Genomic DNA, 15,194 nt, shown 5'->3' with positions numbered 1-15,194 from the left:
CGCAGGGCTCTTTCTTTGTTTTCTCTGAGTGTGTGTGATCGGTCTGGAAGCGTGTTGTCCCTCCGGCATTTTGCGCTCAGTGGAAAGTAACTCCGAGCGAGTGCAGCACCAAATGCCCTTCCTTTGTGCTGCTGGTGGGAGTCTCGGAGGCTCAAATGGTATTTTTCCCGAGTGTTGTCACAGCCTTTGAGCAAAGAATGGAATTTGTCCGATCTTACGCAACCTCTCTCCATTTTTTTAAACACACAGATATTACCGTAATTAAAGACACGAGTTAATACAACTTCGCCTACCCCTTACTTTAGGTCTGCTGAAAATGCCGCTAATCTGGTCTGGGGAAAAACGAGGGGTAGGTTGACATTGGGGAAGGGATTACAACTGATTTAAGAATGGCACTGTCTGGAAGCCCTGTAAAAAGGAGCCAAACAAAGCGTAGCACTTTGAGGAAGCCATCCACCTTCCCTTGCAGCCTGACATATGTTTTTGCCAACCGCATAAATCACACTTAAGGAAGTCCAGTCTTGTGATTCTTCTCCTCCAGCAGCAGAACTTGGAATGGAGGAGGTGCAGAAGTCCAAGCTATTTATGGGTCTGTCTGCCCGAATTTGAGAAGGGGAGAGAGGTTGAAAGAGAGAGAGAGAGACTCAACATGGAATGTCGCCTGTGTCATGCTTGCCTGTGAAAAACAGAAGGCAGTGATCTGAATGTTGACAAGTGTTTTTTCCATATTGCATCCTGTGACCTCTTTGCTTCTAGACCCAGCTCTGCCAGGATTCATTTTTAGAGCCCTTAATAGTTGGAGTCCACATTAAAAGTATGAGGGTTGAATGAAAAGTAATGCCTCCACCTTCGTAACTCCTCAACAGATGGCAGGTCCTGGCTTGTTCAGTAGACTCTCCTCTACAGTTCCATTTGGTGGGAAGCCTTAGCATTGAACAGTTGTGTTGTTAAAGTGTGAAGTATGGAACCCTGCGCAGATGGGGAAGCCTTAGCATTGAACGGTTGTGTTGTTAAAGTGCAAAGTATGGAACCCTGCGCAGACGAGGAAGCCTTAGCATTGAACGGTTGTGTTGTTAAAGTACGAAGTATGGAACCCTGCGCAGATGGGGAAGCCTTAGCACTGAAAGGTTGTGTTGTTAAAGTGCGAAGTATGGAACCCTCCACAGACGGTCAGTCAATGCAACCTAAGCAACATGCAATCACTGAATTCTTGACCGCAGAAGGTGTCACCCTAAAGGAGATTCCTCAGAGAATGCAAGCTGTTTATGGTGATTGTGTTGATGTGAGTCCTGTGCATTGTTTAAAGATGTTGAGGTGGGAACATCTGACTTGCGTGACAAACAAAGAGTTGGACGTCCTGTGACAGCAACCACCGAGTTTCACATGCAAAAGGTTGACAGATTGATTCAGGACGATCGTCGTATCACTTAGAGAGAAATTTCAAGCATAACTGGCATTTCACAAGAACATGTGGGTCACATGATTGCTTTGCTTGGCTATTGGAAGATCTGTGCACGATGGGTCCTGTGAGACGCTGGTTGCAGAAACAGAGTGTCGACTTCTTCCGTGACAGCTTCAGAAAACTTGTTCATTGTTGGCAGAAATGTATCCAATTGTGTGGTGATTGTGTGGAAAAATGAATAGTGGTAGTTAAAGAGCACATTCTAAGGATTATTTCTGAGTTTGATTTATTAAAATATTCCCATCCAAACCCAAGTAACGAAGGTGGAGTCATTACTTTTCATTTAAATTAGTTAAATTAGCCTCCCCACATAAAATGGTATCTAACTTTTCGGTGGCACAGTGTGTTAAAGTGCTGAGTTGCCAAACTTGCGGACCGAAAGGGGAGTGGAGTGAGCTTCTGCTATTAGCCCCAGCTTCTGCCAACCTAGTAGTTCAAAAACATGCAAATGTGAGTAGATCAATACGTACCACTCCAGCGGGAAGGTAATGACTCCATCAGTCATGCCAGTGGCCACATGACCTTGGAGGTGTCTATGGACAATGCAGGTTCTTTGGCTTAGAAATGGAGATGAGCACCAACTCCTTTGACTTAATGTCAAGGGGAAACCTTTACCTTTTATTATATGTATGGAGAGCTGGTTTGTCATTTTGGTTATATTAATATTCCTATATAGTATGACCCCATATCTGTGGGCATATGTTTCTGAACTTACCATGGTAACAGGAAATTGTGAGCAATAACAGATACTATTGTGATGAGTAACATCTGCTGGAATCGACCATATAATATAGTCTTGCTAGAGGACCTAGAAAAATCCTATTTTCTCAACCTTCCTAATGCCTTGATTCCTTAATACAATTCTTCATGTTGTGGTGACTCTCAGCCATGAAATTATTTTCGTTGCTACTTCATAACCGTCATTTTGCTATTGCTATGAATCGTAATGTAAATACCTGCAGTCCAAAAAAAAAAAAGGTAATGTTGCCAAGCCTTGATTTTAACATATGTGGAATGCCACCCTGGGAAAATAATTTCATCTTGAAAGGTGGCATTTCGGTACCAAATGGAGAGGCAGATAAACTGACACAGCCATGCACAGGCGTCTATGGTATTCCTGTTCTGAGCTTGCAGACTCGCTCCAGTTTGTTGTTGCTGGCAGCGAGCTCAGTTGGAGCCGAAGCCGGAGCCAATGCCAAAGAAGGAAGGAGACTTGTGAATTTGTGTGTGCGCGTTTCCAAGTGTGCCCTGCCAGCAGACTCAGCCTGAGAAGCAAAGAGCAACAGCATTGATAAATCTCAGTGTGTGGAAGGGATTGTGAGAATGTTCTGCCGGTGCAATGGGAAGACTTTGTTCCTCCAAAAGGATATGGTGGGGAAAGGTTTAAGGATGGTACAGTCATAAGAAAGGGCATTGAACGCATGGGGCAGAGCTTGGAAAAGTCACTTTGGGATTTATAGTTCCTCAAATCCCCTATCCCTGGGAATTTGGCTGGAGCATTTTAGGAATTGCAATCATCTCCCAAAAAGAAACTTTTCCAAGATCTGGATAGTTTCCGACCCCATCCTGCTGCCCTAAGGACACCATCTGGACCTCTTTCCAATGGTTATGGGCCCAGTTACTGAAAAATCCTCTTCAATATCCCATGAGTAGTGTCTTGGTGGACTTTCCCTCTGCAGTTCTCCTTTTTCAGCTTCCTTTGGTCCTATCATTTGTCAAAGGGAGGCCGCCTGGTCGAAGTGGTCCCGGGTCACGTGGTCCCCGGTCAAGTGGTCCCCGATTACTGTATATACTCGACTGTAACCCTCGTCACTAGTATTGTAGTCCTATTCTTCACCAACTGCTCCACATGTGCTATGGTTGATAGCTAAGTGCAGAATTGGATACTTGGTATACCGTATATACTCGAGTATAAGCCAACCCAAATATAAGCCGAGGCACCTCATTTTATCACAAGAAAACTGGGAAAACATTGACTCAAGTATAAGCCGAGGGTGGTAAATTTCAGAAATAAAAATAGATACCAATAAAATTACATTAATTGAGGCATCCGTAGGTTAAATGCTTTTGAATATTTCCACAAAACTGTAATTTAAGATAAGATTGTCCAACTCTGATGAAATCATCACTCTCATCTTCTTCAATGTAAATGCCCTTATGTATCCTTTTCATAATAATAGAGTAAAATAATACATGTAATAATAATAATAATAATAATAATAATAATAATAATAATAAATACAGGAAAACAATACATGTAATAATAAATAGAGTAAAACAAATAATATAATAATAAGATCAGAGTGAAATAATAAATGTATTAATAATAATAAAAATAGAGTAAAATAAATGTAATAGTAGCAACAATAATAGAGAAAAATAATAAATGTAATAATAACAATAATAATAGAGAAAAATAATAAATATACCATATATTCTTGAGTATAACTAGGCTTATACTCGAGTATATACAGTATATATATGTGTATGTGAAATATTAGTATATTAGTATATTATTAGTATATTACTAATAATATTACTGTATAATGATATAGTACAATATAGTACTCTCTGAGTCCCCTTCGGGGTGAGAAGAGCAGGATATAAATGTAGTAAATAAATAAATAGATACTATATATTCTTGCGTATAAGCTGACCCAAATATAAGCCAACCAGGACCCTCACCCGAGTATAAGCCAAGGGGGGCTTTTTTAGTCTTAAAAAACGGGCTGAAAAACTAGGCTTATACTTGAGTATATACAGTAAGTGTTCACTGGTCAAGTGGGCCCTGGTCAAAGTGGTCCCTGATCAAGTGGTCCCTGGTCAAAAAGAGGTTGGGAACCACTGCTCTTAAGTCAACAAACAATGTGAAGGTATGCACAGGCACCCGTCTCTTCTTCTCCATGGCCAATCAAGATGTTCTTCATAGGGATTAGTTTCCAGTTTTTAACTGCAGGAAAGTCCAAGCGACCATACTTGACATTTCCCAGATTGCTTGGGTAACTCATTGAACTGTGGAAGAAAATGGCTTTCGGGAACCAAAGTGAAGAGGGAGCTTGGGATGCGGCTCGGAATCTATTTCTTCACAGCTTTGGGCTCCACAAGAGTCTCCTTGCCAACCGCCGGCCCCGTCGTCCTTCTTGCCGGCCGGCCCTTCCCCTCCGCCGGCCATTTCCGCCTCTCTTTGCTCTCTGTCTGCTCAGATCCTTTTGTCTCCCGCATGGCTATACATCATCCATCATCGCCTAACAGAGCGATACTGTTGACTGTGCAGCTTGTACCCACTAATTACTCGAGGCGGAGATGCTTAAAGGACTTTAAAGGAATCCGGGCTCGGATAATGGAAAATAATAGGATGATGGATCGTCAGCTCTCTGTTGGTTGCATGTCTGTATTTGAACGTCGGAGGCGGGGAGTGTGATATGCTTTAAAAGAGCAAGTGATGGAAAAGATCTATTTTTGCCTGAAATCAGTAGGAAATGTCAATTTGATCTCATGTGTAAAGTGTGTGTAGGAGGGAATGGTTGTAGAAAGTATCAAAGTATCAGACTTAATGGGATACAATAGGCTGAGATCCCATTCACTGGCGTATGATTAAATTGGCAATGAGTAATGGATGGATAGTACTATTTCATGTGCAGTTACAATAGGTGTGGTTGTGCATTCTCTGCTTGCACAACTACCAGATCAGTTCCCTGGGTAATCATAACAACCGCATTTACAGAAACTCCTAGGCAAAGCAAAGTTTTCCTTGGTGTTGTTGTAGGTGTCATGGGCATTACACAACCCTAAATAGGACAGTGCTCTTGGGCAGCCACTAAGAAAAATGCGATGTAATAATAATAATAATAATAATAAATCAGAAACTCTTCAAAGCACAGCAGACAAAAAACTGCAAATCTACTTTAAGCTATTCTTGAATCTCAGTGCCGCATATTTGCACATGGCTGCCTTCCCGATAATATTTATTTATTTATTTATTTGCTACATTTATATGCCACCCTTGTCACCCCGAATGGGATTCAGAGCGGCTTACAAATTAAATTTACATACAATCTTATATTAGCACTAGCTGTGCCCGGCCACGAGTTGCTGTGGCATTGTCTGGTGGTGTTGGTGAGAAATTGTTGAGGTAGTGGTTGTATTGAATGTCTGTTGTATGGTTGTCTTTATGTTTAGTATGCTCACTGAAGTGGATTATATGGCAGTGTGGAGTCAAGATAATCCAGTTCAAAGCAGATAATATAAGATTCTAAATGGGTTATATAGCTGTGTGGAAGGGCCTTGAGTCTACACTGCCATATAATCCAGTTAAAATCTGATAATCTGTGGAAGAGGCCTAAGTGAAGCCTAACTGTGCCTGTCTCCTGGACTGAGTAGGTTGCTAGGAGACCAAGTGGGCGGAGCTTAGCCTTCAAACTGGCAGCAATTGGATAAAAACAATTATTCCTCTCCCTCTAATTAGGACTTTATTTTTCTTTTCTTTTTGTTGTATCAACCTAGAGCCATGAATGATGGGTTGTGTTGTCAAATTTCGAGGTTGGGGGGCCTGTAGTTTTTTCGTTTTGTCCGCTGCCCTGATGCCATCACTCTTTTATATATATAGATAGTACAATACTGGTAATAAATTACTGTATTGTACTGTATCAATATATTGTAATATTATTAGTAATATTACATGTAAAATATAATATATAATTAATATTATATTGTATTATATCGAATTGCAATATAATATTATGAATATTATACGTATACACAATATGTTATAATTATTATATATTATTGTAAATTATTGTAAATTATATATATATACACACACACACACACACATATGTGTGTGTATATACAGTAGAGTCTCACTTATCCAACATTCGCTTTCCAACATTCTGGATTATCTAACGCATTTTTGTAGTCAATGTTTTCAATACATCGTGATATTTTGGTGCTAAATTCGTAAACACAGTAATTACTACATAGTATTACTGCATATTGAACTACTTTTTCTGTCAAATTTGTTGTATAACATGATGTTTTGGTGCTTAATTTGTAAAATCATAACCTTATTTGATGTTTAATAGGCTTTTCCTTAATCCCTCATTATCCAACATATTCGCTTATCCAACGTTCTGCCGGCCTGTTTATGTTGGATAAGTGAGACTCTACTGTATATTAAATGTAATATTACTATATACATATATATAAAACTAGCTGATGCAAAGAGGCAAGATGGAACTTACTTCATATCTCAATAGCCTCACTGTTTAGTCATGATGTTCGCTATGTATTTTATGAATGTTATTTTATTGTTATTGTTTTAATTATATATGCTGTTCGGCATATTGTTTTATCTGTTGATGGGGCTTGGTCCCCATGTGAACCATTCCGAGTTCCCTTGGGGAGATGGAAGCAGATTATAAATAAAGTTATTATTATTATTATTATTATTATTATTATTATTATTATTATTCCATAGCATTGAGTCATAGCAGTTAAAGTGAGGTCAAACTGCATCCATTCTACAGTGTGTAGATACACTATTTTAGAGAGCTGTGCAATGTCTACAACCTTTCCTATTCGATAGTCTACTTTAAATGCCAATCTATCCAACATTTCAGACTAAATAGGTTTTCCCCATCACCGGCTCCTTTTAACTATACCAGACCATACTGGCCCCTTCTGACATTCAAATATAGATGTGCAACTAATAGGTGATCCGTCATTCTGTTATTTTCCATCATCCAAGGCCAGATTCCTTTAAAGTCTGGGGTTTTTGGCCAGAGTCAACAGCACAAGACAATACTTGGCTAACCTTTGGTTTCGACTAAAAGACAACAACTATGGAGTGATCTGTCGAATGTTGTGACCCAGAGAGATAGGGACCACAAACAGGTGAATCAGACCAGGAATACCTGCCGGGTGAGTCGGGGATGTTGAGCAAGCCGATTCTCCTTGCCCTCTTGCAAAAGAAAAAAGCCAAACAGCGGCGCAAAGAACTGAGTCACCATCAACAAATCCAGGGCTGGGGAATGCTCATTCCAAGGCATGGAAAGGAACAAGGCCAGGCTCATTGGGTGCTTCATCTCTTTCCATATACACTGTAGAATGAATGCAGATTGACCCCACTTTAACGGCTATAGCTCAGGGCTTGGAGGCATTCTCCAGGTCTGATTCTGGACATTCTTGATGCATTAGTTCATTGTTGTCTGCAAAGGACGTTGCGATTTCTGCGGCTGCAAAGAAAGCGTGTGCATGCATGTATGTATGTATGTGCGCAGCCCGAGGATGGTGGCAGATTATATAACAGGGAGCAGGAGTGAGCAAATTGCTTGCTCTCTACAGTCCAGATACAGTAGACTCTCCATTTAAGTTTCCTTTGTCTTAATTTGCTTTTAATTAGTGTATTAATATCAAAATAGTATAGTATAGTATGCAGTGTTGTAATTACTGTATTTACGAATTCAGCACCAAAATATCATGATATATTGAAAACATTGACTACAAAAATGGCTTGGATTATCCAGAAACTTGGATAAGCGAGGCTTGGATAAGTGAGACTCTACTGTATCATGATATTTTGGTGCTAAATTCGTAAATACAGTAATTACAACATAGCATTACTGCGTATTGAACTACTTTTTCTGTCAAATTTGTTGTATAACATGATGTTTTGGTGCTTAATTTGTAAAATCATAACCTAATTTGATGTTTAATAGGCTTTTCCTTAATCCCTCCTTATTATCCAAGATATTCACTTATCCAAGCTTCTGCTGTCCCGTTTAGCTTGGATAAGTGAGACTCTACTGTATATGGTTTGAATGAGGCGTCTTGTGTGCATAAAAGGTAAAGGTAAAGGTTTCCCCTGATGTTAAGTCCAGTCATGTCTGACTCTGGGGGTTGGGCTCATCTACATTTCTAAGCTGAAGAGCCGGCGTTGTCCGTAGACACCTCCAAGGTCATGTGGCCATAGGCATGACTGCATGGAGCGCCCTTACCTTCCCGCCAGAGCGGTACCTATTGATCTACTCACATTTGCATGTTTTCGAACTGCTAGGTTGGCAGGAGCTGGAGCTAACAGCAGCTGCTCACGCTGCTCCCAGGGTTTGAACCTGGGACCTTTCGGTCTCCAGCTGAGTGCTTTAATGCACTTCTCCACCGGGGCTCCTCTTGTGTGCATAAGGTAATGGTAAAGGTGTGCATATGTCACAGGAATGAGCACTCCTTGAACTGTTTGGTCTTCTTCTCTCTTTCAGCTGCTAAAAAGAACCCTCCTGAAGCGACGCAGATCCCCTCGAGTGGACAGAAGAGCCACTTGCGTGCCACGACGCCCCTCGTGAGGGAGGCAGATCCACACCGGAGTGACCGCTCGCCCACAGCGCCTCCTCCGGCAGCCACGGTTCAGTCTGTTGCCACGGCTCCTACGGGCGCAGTGTTGCCCACCCAAAATGGCCACCCTGGGGTCAAGACCACTCCCGAATTGAAGCCCCCCCTTCCGACTCACCAGGAGAGCCTCCCGCCCGTCACAGCCCTTCCATCCGTGGAGACCCTGCCGCCTAAAAGTGACCGCCCGCCGCCGATTGGAGCCCCAACGCCGCCTCCTGCGGAAAGCCCCCGCCCGTCCCCAAAGACTCACGACCAGCCTTCCCCGACACAGGGCTCTGCCAGCCCTCGGAGCAAGCAAGGTATGGGTTGGGATCCTGTTGGCAACTTACTTCCACGGGCATTATTTACCTGGCAAAAAGGAAAAAAGGAAAAGTATGGTCTATAATATAATATCAAGTAAGTTATGTTATGGAGCCTCCAGTGGCAAAGTGTGTTAAAGCGCTGAGTTGCTTAACTTGCAGACTGAAAGGTCCCAGGTTCAAATCCCAGGAGCGGCTTGAGCACCCGTAGTTAGTTCCGGCTCCTTCCAGCCTAGCAGTTTGAAAACATGCAAATGTGAGTAGATCAATAGGTACCGCTCCAGCGGGAAGGTAACGGCGTTCCATGCAGTCATGCTGGCCACATGACCTTGGAGGTGTCTATGGACAACGCTGGCTCTTCGGCTTAGAAATGGAGATGAGCACCAACCCCCAGAGTCAGACATGACTGGACTTAACGTCAGGGGAAAACCTTTACCTTAACCTGAAGTTATCTTATAGTTATATACTTCTATAGTGATATAGTTACTTATATATTATATATTATGATTGTAGTATCAGTGTATCTATTCCAACTGTACAGGTAAATACATATACCGTATATAATCGTATATACCCAAGGAGCCCCAATGGCGAAGTGTGTTAAAGCGCTGAGCTGCTGAACTTGCAGACCGAAACGTCCCAGGTTCAAATCCCGGGAGCGGCTTGAGCACCCGTAGTTAGTTCCAGCTCCTGCCAGCCTAGCAGTTCGAAAACATGCAAATGTGAGTAGATCAATAGGTACCGCTCTGGCGGGAAGGTAATGGCGTTCCATGCAGTGATGCCGGTCACATGACCTTGGAGGTGTCTACGGACAACGCCGGCTCTTCGGCTTAGAAATGGAGATGAGCACCAACCCCCAGAGTCGGACATGACTTTCTGGATAGCCCTCGTATAAATATCATTTCCCAATTGGTTTTGTTATAAAAGCATAGAAAAAAGTTTATTCAACTGCAAAAACTTCGTTTTCGTGGGACATCCCGCAGCACCATTTTGCTCTAGTTTTTTCAATAAATGTCTCAGCCAATTCAACATAGTTGAATTCACATTTCCCTGATGTTGGGATTGGGAAAAAATACACATTCGTGAGTATCTAATGTGGCGAGATTGTCTAACCTTTGCATAGCAAGTGGGAAATGGTTAACGTTTCAACTTTGGAGTGCAAACATTGAGTACATTGAATCCAACCATGTTGACCAGAAGCTAGATCCTACAAGGGGTATAATTTAAAAGAACTGGTCTGCAAATATCAAAGTGTTTTCTGGTGATAGGTTGCGATGCATCCAAGCCAGAAACCACACCCAGATCATATGACACTGGGAAAGGAGGAAGAGCATTCCCGAAATTTCGCCGAAATGACAGTTTCTTTCGCAAGAGGCATTACTGTGGATCTAGGGCTCGGGCTGTGGCGCAGGCTGGAAGAGCAGCTGCAATCAATCACTGCAATGAATCACTCTGACCAGGAGGTCATGAGTTCGAGGCCCTGCTCGGAGCCTATGTTTGTCTTGTCTTTGTTCTATGTTAAAAGGCATTGAATGTTTGCCTATATGTGTAATGTGATCCGCCTTGAGTCTTCTTTGGGATGAGAAGGGCGGAATATAAATGCTGTAAATAATAAATAATAATAAATAGGAGACTGGGAGGAAGATGGAAAGGGAATTGGGCTGGTATTTTGGAGGGTTTAACATCTCTGTCTCTCTCCAGCAGATACACAGAAGGCTCAAGCCAGGCATAAACAGGCCCGGGAGCGGCGCGAGGAGCGAGCCAAGCATCTGGGTAAGAACCGAACTCGTGTCTGTATTTGCAGCTTTGTGATCGAAAGATGTCGTCACGCAAATTCAGTATTTGCAAAGGGATACGTTCTCCGACTTATGCCTAACCATGGTGAAAGCGAGTCCGATTGAAATGATGGCCTTTCAGCCCAAAAATACAGAAGAATTTATTTGGAGGACTTAGAATATGCCTAGGCTGTTAGGAAGTCCAAAACACCTGGAGGCCTAGAGAGAGCCAGACGTTACCATAGAGTACCCTCTCTAGGGATTTGCTGGGTCCTCCAGGATCAATGATACCATCGAATTGCTTGGAAGACCCAGATAATTCCTAGAGAATTATCTCTATAATATTTAATATAATATTAATATTTTCTATGGAAATATTTTGGCTTATTTTGTCAAATGGGGCGATGTAGAACTATGGGTGCGGGTCCTGTGGATACAGGGGTTGCACTGCGTTATATTTTAAAGTCCAATTTAATAATTGACTTGCTGTTTGATAGGGTCATTTTCCCATTGTTGGAAAGGAATTCACTTTATGTGACCAGAAATGTAAACTTCCCTTTTAAAGGGGAATTTGAGGGTGGGGGCAAACGTGCGACAACCGTGCCTGAAGTTCCCCTGAAATGTACTAAATTAAAAAAAATTAAGTTTCACCTAATTATCCAAGCAACATTTTCTCTTCCCCAAAGATTTTATAAAGTTGAGGGTTTATTTATTTATTTATTTATTTTTAAAATAATGTTTACAAGCATCTTTTTGGATACAGCGCGATTAAGAGCGGGGTTTATTTATTTATTTATTTGGATAACGTTTACAAGCATCTTTTTGGATACAGCGCGATTAAGAGCGGGGTTTGTTTGTTTATTTATTTATTTGGATAACGTTTACAAGCATCTTTTTGGATACAGCGTGATCAAGAGTGGGGTTTATTTATTTATTTATTTATTTGGATAACGTTTACAAGCATCTTTTTGGATACAGCGCGATTAAGAGCGGGGTTTGTTTGTTTATTTATTTATTTGGATAATGTTTACAAGCATCTTTTTGGATACAGCGTGATTAAGAGCGGGGTTTGTTTGTTTATTTATTTATTTATTTGGATAATGTTTACAAGCACCTTTTTGGATACAGCGCGATTAAGAGCGGGGTTTGTTTATTTATTTATTTATTTGGATAATGTTTACAAGCACCTTTTTGGATACAGCGCGATTAAGAGCGGGGTTTATTTATTTGGATAATGTTTACAAGCATTTTTTTGGATACAGCGCAATTAAGAGCAGGGTTTATTTATTTATTTATTTATTTATTTGGATAATGTTTACAAGCATCTTTTTGGATACAGCGCGATCAAGAGTGGGTTATTTCCTGCAATCTAAAAAAAATCCCACAAGTTTTAGGCGGTGAGGACTGTTGTGCGCAATGGTGGGGTGCAGAGGTAATGCCCGAACTGAGGACATTCCTTTCCCAGGAGGCCGGGTCTCTCGCCATTCATTTTGCAAGGGTGCCGCTCTCTGCTCCAATGCCCTGCGCACCGTCCCCTTTTGAATCACTTTCCACCCCCATTCCCCTTTTGTTGGGCCTGAATGGGTTTTCCAGGCCAGCTCCCTCTCCTTTTGTGCCTGGCCTAAGCCCCAACTTCCCCCCCCCCCTCCCTCCCTTCCTCCCGGCCACTCGTATCCGGCTCCACAATCGTTGTATTTGGGGACCCCGGTGCCCTGCCTCCTCTCACCGGTTACAAAGTTTGTAACACTAGAGACGAGGTTTACAGTCTCAATTTGGCCATGGAAACCAACAAGGCAGGTCACACACTCTCAACCCCAAAACCCCCAGTGACAGGATCATAGAATCATAGAATCGTAGAGTTGGAAGAGACCTCATGGGCCATCCAGTCCAACCCCCTGTAAGAAGTAGGAAAATCTCATTCAAAGCACCCCCGACAGATGGCCATCCAGCCTCTGCTTAAAAAGCCTCCAAAGAAGGAGCCTCCACCACAGTCCGAGGCATAGAGTTACACTGTCGAACAGCCCTCACAGTGAGAAAGTTCTTCCTGATGTTCTGGTTGAATCTCCTTTTCTGTAGTTTGAAGCCATTGTTCCACGTCCTAGTCTCCAGGGCAGCAGAAAACAAGCTTGCTCTCTCCTCCCTATGACTTCCTGTAATGAAGTACGCATTTTGGTTTACAGATGTTATGTTTAATTGTGTGTTTATGTTTTAAAAGGGTAAGTATTACAGTTATTGCATCTCAGCACTCAGAGGCTGGTTGCCATGGAGAAGTAGGCAGAGCCAACTGCCGTTTACTTGAAGAAGTGCAGAGTTTAAAAAAGAATGTCAGTCTGTGCTCTGATGAGGCACAGGGAAGATTGATTCTCGGTTGATGGGATCAAGGAGACTCAATTGTTCATTTTGAGTCGGTTTTAAATAAGTTTGGTGACTTATTTAACCACATCCTTATGCCAGGAGGACAGGGAAAATAAGGAGGGCCTGAGGTAAGCACCCAGTGGACTGCATTTGACCCCCAGGCCTTAGTTTGCCCTGCCCATCTATTATCTATCTATATCTTTCTATTTATCTATCATTTTCTCAATCTTTCTCTCTGTCTGACTCACATAATGCAGTTCAGTGCAGTTACACTGCCTTATACTTATCTACACTGACCATATAATGCAGTTTGAAGCTGTCTAGATAGGGCCTTTGTTCTACTCCAGCTTGGCATATCATCAGGTTTCAAGGCTTCCACCAAATGCTGTTTCCTTCGCTTCCTGGGGGACTTGTTGGATGAAATGAAAACCACGCCGTGTCTGTGTAATGGGATACGCCCCAGGGATGTGTGAATGTGTCTGTGTCTGCAGACCAGGCCCAACCCATCTGTCTTTGTCTTTTCCTCCAACAGCGACCAAGCGGGCCTTGTGGCTGGAGAAGGAGGAGAAGGCCAGGGTCTTGCGGGAGAAACAGCTGGAAGAGCGGAGGCGGCGGCTCGAGGAGCAGCGGGTTCGGGCCGAGAAACGCCGGGCTGCCCTGGAAGAGCGCCAGCGCCAGAAGCTGGAGAAGAACAAGGTTGGCCTGGGATGGGATGAGAACACACTAGGAAGGCGGGGAACGGGGTTTGGTACAGGAACATCTGAGTAATAGGGAATGGGAGAACCTCGAAGAGAAGAGGAAGAAAGGGTTACTTTCAGTTGCTGTTCCTCATGCATTGTGGTCCTTTCACACTCTGATCAGACCTCTACATTTCCTGTGTTTTGGAGTTGCTGAATCTCCGCAAAAGTGGAAAAAATGGAAATAAAAATGCCTCTGTAGTAATCTCTATAGTCATTGTCCTTCAGTCATGCTGGAGGACCTAGAGGTTCCATGTTAATCAGCTCCATCAATAATGAAATCCACAAAAGCCCAACTTGCAAATTTTGGAGAGTCAACAGTACATGTTTATGATACATACTGTCATTCTACATTAACATCCTATGGAAACCTGGGACTTTTCGTTTATGGAGGAGTGTTTTGAATGATCTGATGAACTCTCTTGTGCCTCACCAAACTTCAAATCCAAGGATTTATAGCTCCAGCTACAAATATTCATCTCTAAATGCAAATCCCAGGATTCTATAAGATGTCACCCTGGCAAGTCTTGTCCAGCTTTGACGTATCTATCAGGCGTCTGAAATGACATAAGCTTTTGGTGGAGAGTCTTCCATACATGAACTTGGCAACTCCTTCCCCACCAAACTCTGCCGCTTGTGTCCTCAATGCAGCATTTTGGCGACAATGCGCAGCTGCGGGTAGGGGAGACCGGTTGGTTGAGGATGCAAGCGGCAGAGTTTTGTGGGGGGAGGAGTTGCCAAGCTCATTCATCGCTATGATAAGTGCCTAGATTTGAATGGCGACTACTTGTGGCTTTCAACTGCATATGGTAAATGGTTTCTCCTATACATTGTTCATTTTTAATTCCAAAATGTAATCTACTTTCTGGATAACCCTCGTACATACATACATACATACATACATACATCTATATACACACAAACACATATTCATCCATCCATCCTCTGGCTTTTCCCCATGTCTTGCATCAGTCCCAGGACTCCTGCTTGACTGCTGATGGCTCAGTGACATTTCAAGCTGATCTAGGCACTTATCATAGAAATAAAAGAGCTTGGCAACTCCTTCCCCACCAAACTCTGCCACTTGCGTCTTCAACGCAGCGTTTTGGTGACGATGTGCAGCTGCGGGAAGGGGAGACCGGCTGGTTGAGGACGCAAGCGGCAGAGTTTTGTGGGGAAGGAG

General features: G+C 42.6%; 1 protein-coding gene across 3 annotated transcripts in view; it reads left to right on the top strand.

Annotated features, from left to right (window-relative positions):
• The window catches only part of map7d1 (MAP7 domain containing 1), a 68,365-nt gene that overhangs the window by 26,279 nt on the left and 26,892 nt on the right, over positions 1-15,194 (top strand). For 2 of the 3 annotated variants that reach the window (XM_008121442.3, XM_008121441.3), the window contains exons 2-4: positions 8,716-9,144; positions 10,846-10,917; positions 13,807-13,970. In XM_008121442.3, coding sequence (XP_008119649.1) covers positions 8,716-9,144; positions 10,846-10,917; positions 13,807-13,970 — 665 coding nt within the window. The remainder of the gene's footprint in view (positions 1-8,715; positions 9,145-10,845; positions 10,918-13,806; positions 13,971-15,194) is intronic. The other variant, XM_016997717.2, reaches the window with a different exon arrangement.

This window comes from Anolis carolinensis, unplaced genomic scaffold, assembly GCF_035594765.1.
Source record: "Anolis carolinensis isolate JA03-04 unplaced genomic scaffold, rAnoCar3.1.pri scaffold_10, whole genome shotgun sequence".
NCBI classification, from domain to species: domain Eukaryota; kingdom Metazoa; phylum Chordata; class Lepidosauria; order Squamata; family Dactyloidae; genus Anolis; species Anolis carolinensis.
The sequence above is the reverse complement of the archived record's forward strand: the minus strand, read 5'-3'. Positions and strand labels throughout refer to the sequence as shown.